Source organism: Varanus komodoensis, unplaced genomic scaffold, assembly GCF_004798865.1.
Source record: "Varanus komodoensis strain SLA01 unplaced genomic scaffold, ASM479886v1 scaffold71, whole genome shotgun sequence".
NCBI classification, from domain to species: Eukaryota; Metazoa; Chordata; class Lepidosauria; order Squamata; family Varanidae; genus Varanus; species Varanus komodoensis.
Genome location: NW_025336360.1, coordinates 2,024,211 through 2,034,848, shown reverse-complemented (window position 1 = coordinate 2,034,848; position 10,638 = coordinate 2,024,211). Strand labels below are relative to the sequence as shown.

Here is a 10,638-nt window from a genome sequence, read left to right as displayed (position 1 = left end):
AGCAACGGCGGCGGGGGTGGCGGCGGCGGCGGCAACGGCACCAACGGCGGCCTGGGCTCGGCGGCGGCGCCCCCCGCCGGCGGGGACAAGAAGGTCATCGGTGAGCGAGCGAGCGTGTGCGTGAGGGGACGACGGGCGGGGGCGCGAGGGGCGGGGCTTGCGGACGGAGGAGGGCGGGGCGGGCGGCGCGTGTCCCCTCCTCGTGTGGCCGCGCTGCGCGCGCGCGCGCGCGCCCTCTTTCTGTCCGTCTCCCCTGGGTTGCTCGCTCCTCTTCGCTGATTGGACGGCGCACGCGCGCTCTTCTCGTTTCGCCTCATCGCTTCTGCCCTGATTGGCTGCTTCCAGGCTTGCTTCTAATCTTCGCCCCCCTCGCAGCGAATGTCCCGGCCGTTGAGGCGCCTCGGTTCGCGCCCCGCGCGCGCGCTGTTCTTCCTGGTGCGCCTGCGCGCAACGCCGGGGGGGGCGCGGAGAGGGCTCGGCACGCGCGCGAGGGGGCGTGGCCGAGAAGGCGGCTCAAGATGTCCGCCGCGCGCGGGCCTTTGTGTGTCGGGCGGGGGCGAGCGCGGCCTCCTCGCCAGGCCTGCTTGTCGTCGCAGGCCTCACTTGCCGTTTGGTCGCTATTTGGCTCCCTTACCCGGTCGTGGTGGGTCCGTCCCGCCTCGTGCCCCTATCCCACTGCGTCAGGGCCCCTCGCACAGCCCTCCTCCCGCCCTCCTTTTGAATCCGCACAAGAGCCCCATGAGGTTGGCTAGGGAGAGTGTTCGTGACTGGCCCGGAGTTCCCGGATGAATTTCTTGGCGCCGTGTGGGGGTTCGGACGCGTATCTGCCAGGTCCCCAGGCGCACATTTTTAACAATACTGGTAGCACACTGAGTGTATTTGTGTTCCTTTTCTTCATTATACGAGCGTCCTGCCACGTTTTGCTTTTGCATGGTATCTATGGAGGCTCGCTGGTTGGCCCTCTATCTTCACAACAGCTCTGTGAGGTAAGCTAGGAAGAGAATCAGGAGGGCCCTTGAGCTTCAAAATGGAGTAGGGACTAGAGGCCAATTCGGCCCTCCAGCTTCTATTCTTCAATGGCTGTACCTGGCCCCCATGTTGCCTCCTTTACGAGCTCCCTTGCTATCATCTCTTTACCTACTTTGTGTTGCAGTATTTTATATCTTGCCTTTTGTTCCTGAAGCTGTTCATGTGGGGAGCCCCTCCTTTTCATTTTATCCTCACAACATTCTGTTCTGTGGGGCAGTCGAGAGGCTGTTACTGGTCTGGAGGCACCTTGCAAGCTTCATGGATGAGTGTTGGCGAGAGTCCAGATCTCCTGGGTCCCCATCCAACATGCTAACCATAATAAGAGTCCCACCTACTTTTATTACTGAACTCCACCTCATGAGGGCTTCTTCCCTGAAAGGCAGCCAAGAAACACTGCAAGTAGCAGTGTCATCCTGTCCATATCTAGATGGAGAAAAGGCCTGCTGGGGTCCATCAGGCTTAGCATGGGCCACACTGGCTGGCAGCAACAGTTTTCCAGCTCTTTTAAAGGGAGCGATTTGCCCCATCCCTCCTTGAGCTGGGGCCCCTACCAAGTTTTTGAGTTCACTGGGACTGCTGTTGGATAAACATAAAGAGGAGACCCTGTATTGTTTACTTTTAAAATAGCCTATTGGTTGGCAGCCACAAGCAGCTTGTCATGAAAGCTTTCAGCTGCTGACCTCTGCAAATAAAGCAGCTGCTAAAGGCTCAGGAGCAGCCCCAGCTTTGCTCTGTGAATTTATTTTGCTGACCCATTGGCAAACCCATGTGTGTGCACATGATTCCACCCCATTCTTTGGCTATTCAGCCATTCTGGAGGTACAAAGCCCACTGGAGGAGTGTACAGCTGGGTCTGCAGCCTAGCAGCCTTAAGGAAAAGCTGTCTCAAGGGTGTGATTGCATGCTTTGAGGTGCCTGCTTACTTGGGAATAAGTATAGGATCAGACTGTGTATTATAATCTTAAAATGCCTCCAACTCAGAAGTCAGTCCCACTGTGGTGTATATTGCTACATAAAGGGTGAATGTGATTGCAGCATTTTATAGAAGCATATCAGCATAAGCATATGTACTTGCAGTAACATAACTCTCTAGTAAAGTGAAACGGTTCCCTCCTGCTATTTTAGATGGGAGACTGAGGTGGAAAGGGTGTTCTCCAAGCCCCCCCTCCCCCGCGCCCGGTTGAACTCATAACACCTGTGTCAACTGGAAACACAAGAAGTATACCTTTGGTCTGTGATGGCACAGCCATTCTGTTTCATTCAAGTGATAACTCTGTGAGCCCTGCCTGCGAAAACAGGTTCTTCATGAAGGATGGGGCTGAAGTACTTATCATGCCTTGCACTTCTTAATTTGTATCACCCTTTCTCTCTTGTAGCAACGAAGGTTTTGGGGACAGTGAAATGGTTCAATGTAAGGAATGGCTATGGCTTCATCAACAGGTGAGAAGGGGCTGAGGGTTTGTTGTGCGTATGTTTACACTGATTTGGGCAAGTGAAATACAACTGTCCCCAGCTGAACTCTGGCAAAGTTATCTGTTTCAGTGTCTGAATATTTGGAAAGGACTTTACTCTTCTTCTCTCTCCAACTTAAACCTCTTTTCTGTATGTTGTGGTTCATTTAGGGTCTGTTTCTGTAGGAATTAATACTTATTTAAAAATACACTATGTCTTTGCATTTCTTTGTAAGTGCCATCCTTCTATTCCAGGTGTCAAGATTTGGGCCCTGCAATTCAGCTCAGGGCTAAAAAAATAACATAAGCAGGAATTCCAGCCTTTCTGAAAGAAATTTAGGGCTGGGCTAAGCTAAGTGACTGCATAAAAGTGGTGTGAAGCCATGCATAGGAAACAATTCTACTCCTTGCCTAAGGGCTGTAGAGTACTTGGTGTTTCATTTCAGTCCTAGGCAGCACAGTCCCAAAAGGAAAATTGGATAGTAGAGCAGAAAGGCTGATCTAGACTGAAACATTTAGTTGACAAGATCTGATTCCAGTGATAATAGCCTTTCTTTGTTCAGGATTTTGCACTTTAGGTGAAGGGGCTCAGAGCAAAACCCATTGGTTCCAAAGGATAGTTCGTACCTATCAAATGTTCTCCATATCTTTATAGATGCAAATATTATGAGAAATGGCATGAGTTAAAACTAGAGCAACTTCAGCTAGAAGGAGAGAAAAGTGGTCCAGATGGCATAGCTGTCTAGCGGCTTGTATTTCAAAGGAGGTGCCAAGAGTTACTCTGTTAATTAGATTACAGGTCATTAGACCTAACCCAGAGAAATGCCCCAGGCCAGATCATTTTTAATCGGTCAAAGATGTGGCACACAACTATTGAAAAAACAAAAAATAGAGCTGAAGGTGTTCTACTTGTCAGCTGTCTGTAATGGTCCTTCCCTGGTTGGTCCTTTCCTGATGTTTGGGACTTCAAGCAGTTCCAGTCAGCATGATCAAAGGTCAAGAATTCTGGGGAATTGTAGTCCAGTGGATTTGGGTAGCACAAAGTTGGGAGAAACTGCTGTGTGGAAGAGGTGTCACACTAAGATACCCTGTTGTGTGCATAATCTGTTGTGCGAAAAGTGTTGATTTCTGTTAAGGTCACAGGCTAATGTGACTTTTGTATGTCAGGAATTAGGTTTACTCTGTTCCTCCTCTTCACATCATCTTGTCCTTGGGTGCTGCTATTAAATGCAAAGTCAGTAGGACCTTAAATGGGGGTTGCAGCTTTTCCTGAGTTTCCCATTTCTGTTCCTGCATCCCGCAACACTTTGTAGTTTTACCACAGCCAAACATGCTGAGTAGACACAGCAAAGCTGTTCAGTCTCTACCGTTTGAAACTGTCATCCTTTCTGTATGTCTTGGTCTCTAAGCAGGTGGGTCTTACTGATCTCAGAGAGTCAGGCAGTTGAGGGTCTTGCTGGGCATGATTGAAATGAGTTTGGCAAGAAATTTTAGATAGAAGCATGTGACTCTGGTTTTACCAAGGGGCTACCTTCTGCAATGTGATGAAAAGGGACCCTCCCAGGCAGGCTGACTATATTCCTTTACTCGACCCCAGCCACCAATTGTTATTGGTCTCCTGATTCCCGCAGTTTGTCCCTATTCTAAAAGGCTAAATACAATATGGGAAATGTGCTAGTCCCGCCCACTGGAATGTGTCCCTCAGGTGTCTCTCCAAAATTTAATTTGCCCCTGGGCTGGAAGTGGTTCTGCCCACTCACTTCACTGCTTGCAGCACATGATCAACACTGTTGCTTGGTCAGAGTCATTGTCCTTCATCTTTTTTTGCAGCAGATTTTCAAAAGTTTTGTTCCACCTGAAGCGTCACCTGTGTGCAGCTGTAAACTCTGACCAGCACCTGCTGTTGCTGTCCACAGTGTGGTGTGAGCTTCTACTGGAAGATGGTGGGAAGTACTTTATGAAGTAATCCCACTTTCTTTTAGATGGAAAGTCATGCCTTGTGACAAGTTATATATTGAACATAGCATGGAAAGGGTTGATGATTATACAGGGTACCCAGAAACCCTGCTATTTTTATTTTGCTGTGCTTTGAGACCTTCTTTAGACAGGGACCTCATTTTGGTATAAAATAGAATTTGCTTTCAGAAAAAAATAATATTGTGGGGCATATTATTGGAATGTTCTTTAGTCACTATTTATGTTCCCATGAGAGGGTTTTTGTATATCAAATATTAATGAAAATGTTTCTGCAAAAAAAGAGCTGTTGTGTGTCCAGAAAGAGTTTGGCTAACTTAAGCATGCTTGATAATAGCCAGAATTGCAAGAGTTTGCAAAAAAGAAATATGAAACTTCCAAGTTAATATACTCCCTGTATTTTTAGTACAAGAAAGTCATGACTGTCAACTAGAGAAGTGATATATGTTGTTCTTTGGCAGTATCTCAGCACTACATGCTGGCTTTTCTCCAAAACTTGCTACCACTCCTTGCTGGAGAATGCTGGTTCTTTGTGTCATGTCTTCTGAACTATAAACACCTTATTTTGCAGGAATGACACCAAGGAAGATGTGTTTGTCCACCAGGTGAGACTGCTCGTTTATGCCACAAGATATACTCGTTTCTAATGAATTGATATCCCTGTGCCTTTGCCAAAACATACGGAAGAGTATCATTTTCTTTGCGGGGATGGGGGGGAATAATTGTTGCTTCAGACCAAAGGAACCTCTGTTTGTTTATCCAGATTCAGAATAAAATAGACAATTGCTTTCTTACTAAGTGTGGTAGGTACTTGATAATACAGGGTTGCCAAAAAGTGATTCTAAGAGCCTACAAATCCCCAACAGATTTGATGTTTGCCTTGTGGCTATCTCCTCGTTTTTTCTTTAATTGTTTTGCTGCATTCCTCGTCTGCAGAGGCAAAGTGGACAGTTCTTTCCTGCAGCACATGTGAATATTTTTGGCCTGTGAGTTGGTCTCTGTCCCATAGCTCCCTTGTGTACACTTCATTTTGTTTTGGTGCACCAGAACTGGCATTTTAGGTTACACAGTGGCTTGTGCCTGCTTGCATCATTGGGTTCACAGGCAGATTTTTAACAGTTGCCCATGTCCTCACATACTTTATTGGACAGGTGTGCCTCATACTGTTTGGTGCCATGAAGCTGCTGATACATGAGAAATGTTTTGGAAATTAGTGAAAGGGTTAAACAAAGCACACTATCAAAACTGTTCAAGATAAGACATTTGGCTGGAGCAGGCATGTGTCTTTCTTGCCTCTTTGGCTTATGAAATCTGTTTCTTGGTGTTGGTCAATTTGCCTTCCTTGGGTTGGGTTGGGTTTCTTGCCAGGAAGCTCAGGTGGAGGCAGACCCCCTTGTGAAACAAGGCAGATTTCTCTCTGTTTTAGTGCTTCTGTTTCTGAACAACTTGAGGATAAAGACTTTGAAAATGGTTGCATTCACAGATGGGCTTGGTGTGTTTGCTTGTTCAGAGGCCGTCCGGTACCAGGAAAATGTTGTCAGCTGCATTTAACTTTGTTCCCAAGTGCAGCTGTTACTATTGACACCCAAAAGTGTTCAGTAAGCAAACTATGAAGGTCAGCTGAATAGAGAGCAGTCACATGAGTGGCCAAGAGCACAAGTGGCTGCCACTTGAAGAGACAGGAGTTTGTTCAGTGGGACCACTTAGAGACTAACTTATGGCATTCATGTTAACTTCCGAACTGATTATCCTGCATTACATGGATGCCTGGGAGGAAGCGTCAGAGAAGCGCCCATTTCTCTTTGCTTGTTAACTTCATTGGGATATAGAGTGAGGGCTGGAAGGGCGCCCAGTAAGCCATATTGTTCATCCAGCACATGCTTCCTGTACCACCTGGGCATGACGGATGTCCGAGTCTGTCCGCCAGCCACAGTACATTTGGAGTCCCTCCCATGGCTGCCTGAGACAGCTTGCTGGGAGGGAAACTCACATGTTTGATGTCCTCCTTGTTTACATTCCAGCTCACAGGATAGATTCATCTTCACCCCATCCTCTTCTCAAACATTGTTTTTCACAGGTACATTCTTAATCTAGAAAAGTCTCATACTCGTTAAACCACAGCAACTTGTGCTCAAGTCTAAATCTGAAATGTTTTTTCATCAGACTGCTATAAAGAAGAATAACCCCAGGAAGTACCTTCGCAGTGTAGGGGATGGAGAGACTGTGGAGTTTGATGTGGTTGAAGGAGAAAAGGTGAGTTGATCAAACCTGGGTACTTGCTTGCTCTTTGGAGGAGTGCAGTTCTGAGTAGGAGGGCCAAAGGAGAGTAGGATGTGGCAAAGGCCAACAGCTTCTTTTTGTCTGGGATGCAGCATGGGTGCTCCTGTGTACTTAAGCTGGCAGAGCTGGCTCCTGCTCACATTCTCTCATGGTGGCTATTTTTAGGGAGCGGAGGCAGCCAACGTTACAGGTCCTGGTGGCGTTCCAGTGCAAGGCAGTAAATATGCAGCAGACCGTAACCAGTACAGACGATATCCACGGCGTAGAGGTCCTCCACGCAACTACCAGCAAAATTACCAAAACAGTGAGAGTGGGGAAAAGAATGAGGGGTCAGAGAGCTTGCCAGAAGGCCAGTCCCAGCAGCGCCGCCCCTACCGCAGGAGGCGGTACCCACCTTACTACATGCGTCGACCCTATGGCCGGCGACCACAGTATTCCAACGCTCCTGTGCAAGGAGAAATAGTGGAGGTAACTTTCATTAATAAGGATGGCTTGCAGTCACGGGGGGAAGGGTTGGGGCTGCTGTTGTGTGAGTTTGTGAGGCTCACATATTTGCTTCTTGGAGATGTACAATTGTAAATCAAGGGTTGTGCAAAAAATCTTTACTTAGACATTTAACATGCATGCTGTTATCACTTGTCATGTGCATAGCCAGCTGGTAAGTGCAGAACTAGCCTTAACAATGAGAGTTGTTTCCCGACGTGCCCTTGTGGATCTTGTACCCTTGTTTTTGTAGTCTCTGATGCTTTTAGCTTGCTAGCCTGTCTGAAAATCCAAGGCATTCTCTGCAGAGAACACAGTTGCAATAAGATTGCTTTCCCCCCATGTTAGTAATTCCTAGGTACCTGTTTTTCCTCTCAATTAAGTCAAATAATTGACCTCTATTTCTGTTAGCACTCAAATGGAGAGTTCTGTTAGTTTATGTGGTTTAGGCTGAAAATGGACTTCCTATAAGATGAATCACTCTTTACTGCAAGTTCTCAGCTTGCTTAGGGCAGGATTTTAAAACATGCACTCTGTTCATTACCTCTTCCATCATTCAGGGTGCTGACAGCCAAGGTGCAGGAGAACAAGGCAGACCTGTCAGGCAGAACATGTATCGGGGTTACAGACCACGGTATCGCAGGTGAGCATATTCAACGCTGAAGCATTTCAAGTTGCTTTCCAATTAAAAGGTGAGTTGAGCATCTTAATGCCTTGCTGGACGTTTCAGGGGTCCTCCTCGTCAACGACAGCCCAGGGAGGAAGGCAATGAAGAAGACAAAGAGAACCAGGGGGATGAGGCCCAGGGTCAGCAGCCACCTCAACGTCGGTACCGTCGTAACTTCAATTACCGACGCAGACGCCCAGAAAACCCTAAACCACAAGATGGCAAAGAGACAAAGGCAGCCGAACCATCAGCTGAGAACACGTCCGCTCCCGAGGCCGAGCAGGGCGGGGCTGAGTAAATGCCGGCTTACCATCTCTACCATCATCCGGGTGAGTGCGTGGCAGCTTCTGCCAGGTGTCCTGTTATGACTAGGGGAAGGGGGCTGATTTCAGCAGCCAGTGAAATACACAGCTCATGAACATATTTAATTTACCTCTTGCTCTGGACTTGAATCATGCCAAATGAATTGTTGGTGGCAATGAAGAGAGGTCTTTATAAAAAATAAAACAGTCAAAGGCTCTTTATTGTGGTTGGTATGAACATCACAAAGTCATGAGCAGACTCTTGGGTTCTCCAGAAACCCTAGTTGGAGTGGGTGGTAAGCAAAACAAAAGGGGATAATGTGTCCATCCACCCCCCAATCCCAGTTTTATTGGATTAACCTTGGGGTGGAGAAAGGTCATTTTGACTTTGTGCAGTTCTAAAGGATATCTTCAAAACATGAAGCTTTTGGTGTTGATCTATTTAATGGAGAAGAGGGAGGGGGCCAAAAGGTGCTCATACTAGGTCCAGAGTCACAAGAGTCCAGCATTGCCTTCCCTGTTTCAGTCATTTATTTTTTGTTTTATTTATTTTAGTTTATCACATTTTAGTATATTTGTGACATTTCCATAACCTATGTAGGCAATTCACAAATTTCAAAACACAGGTATGTTAAGCAAAATGAACCTACTAAAATTTTTTGAGAGCCTAAAGAGAAGCACACTGTAAATTGAATTCTAAAGGATGTGTCTTGACGTGGAGTAGAGACTGTCCTGGCTCAAGCAGACTTGGGGAGCAGCACCAGAGAGCTCTTTCCTGTGTGTCCAGCAAGTGGGCCTCCCCAGGTGAGGGTGTCCTCAACAGGACCGTGTCTGCTGGTCTGACTGACTGAGCGGGCCCTTTCTTGCACTGAAGGTGGGGAATGGCTAGCAGTCCATGCAGGCCTTCCGCTGTGGGAGCTGCTGCGCTCGTCAAGGGGTGGGTAGCCCTGTGAGGTGGGCACTGTTCTAGTCTAGTTGTGACATTGCCAAGTCATGGATAACCGTGGCCAGATCACCGACTTAGGAACAGCCAGAATAATGGCCTTTTCAGCAGCTCATACATCTCGAGCCAAATGACCTCCTTTGCTTTTGGAAAGGACGAGGAAACCCTAAGGAACATACATGTTGGGAAGGACTTCCTACAACTAAAAAGGCATTGCTTAATTGGAAGGCAAAAAGCATGCTTATGGTGTACTCCGCATAATGGGAAACAGTTGGCAGATGTCTGACTAATCTCCTAGAGGTCAAAGTATGCATATTTTTAGAAGTTTGTCTTAAAGGCTCCAGCAGGATTTGTTTCAAGTCAGTAAGTCTTGAGTTCAAGTTTTGAATGTTACTAAGAAGTGAAGTCTTTGAATGTGTGGCTGTACAAGAAGCAGCAGCAGATGCATTAAGGTTCCTAAATCCTGACCCCCGGAGAACTGCTGAAGCACGTGGTCTGACTGGATGTTGCAACGGGTTCCCAATCAGCAACTGAGACAATCGGAGTTCACACTGTGCCGCTCAGCCTGCTTCATGGGCTCCATGTCTTTGTGCAGCAGTTTTCTATCGAGATAAAGTCTACACTTGCATGATCCTCACAGGCACCTGCTTTTCATGCACACAATGCACGGATATTTTTAATGGACGAGCATTCCATCCTGTGAAGGCTTCTGCATCAAGCCCAGTTAGTCTGTCTTTGCTAGAGTAGCCAAGACGAGATGGTCTGGTGGCGGCATGCATGGGAGACCCAAGTCCACGGACATCTGGCTGTGTACAATTACAGGGTGTAGGTAAGGTAATATTCGTTGTTTTTTTCTCTTTTCAGTTTAGTCATCAAAGAAGAGAGAATGAAATAAAGAGAATATAAAATTCCAGCAATAAGAAATGAACAGAAGAATTGGAACTGAAGACCTTAAGTGCTTGCTTTTTGCTGTTGACCAGATAACTCGAACTCTCTGCATTATCTATGCAGCATGGGATTTTTATTATTTTTACCTAAAGCAGTCTGCTCCTTTTGGGAGTAGCAAACATGTTTTTTAAAAGCCTGTTTTTTCTCAATACACCTTTAAAGGTTTTTAAATTGTTTCATATCTGGTCAAGTTGGGATTTTTAAGAACCTCATTTTTAATTTGTATGGAATATACACCTGATTTTTTCAAGTCAAACTGCAAGCATCTCTTAATAAAGGTCTTAAGAATTGCCTGGCCTGGTGTACTTGTGATTCTGATTATTCTGCCCTGAAACTGTAGGGCCGCTTTCCCACCCCCTGCAAAAGCTCAGAGGAGAGCACATTTTCTTCAAGCTCAAAGGAGTTATGTTGCAGTTGTCATGTGTTCATGGTGGTGAAATTTTGGAGAGAAAACCCTAATTGGATATAAGGATCAGAATGTTCCAGAAAATGGGGTGGGGGTAATTCTGGAATTCATTGGAACTGAACCTGAAGAAAACTCAGGTTGTAAGTACCAAGCCT

At 46.6% G+C, this 10,638-nt stretch overlaps 1 protein-coding gene across 1 annotated transcript in view; it reads left to right on the top strand.

Moving 5' to 3' along the window:
- Positions 1-10,369, top strand: part of YBX1 (Y-box binding protein 1) — an 11,147-nt gene extending 778 nt beyond the window's left edge. Inside the window, 12 exon segments of the mRNA XM_044452312.1 lie at positions 3-73; positions 75-100; positions 2,406-2,436; positions 2,438-2,469; positions 5,026-5,059; positions 6,618-6,707; positions 6,900-7,202; positions 7,778-7,860; positions 7,948-8,167; positions 8,169-8,213; positions 9,994-10,018; positions 10,021-10,369. Coding sequence (XP_044308247.1) covers positions 3-73; positions 75-100; positions 2,406-2,436; positions 2,438-2,469; positions 5,026-5,059; positions 6,618-6,707; positions 6,900-7,202; positions 7,778-7,860; positions 7,948-8,167; positions 8,169-8,213; positions 9,994-10,018; positions 10,021-10,049 — 989 coding nt within the window. The 3' untranslated portion in view covers positions 10,050-10,369.
- Positions 10,370-10,638: the final 269 nt, after the last annotated feature.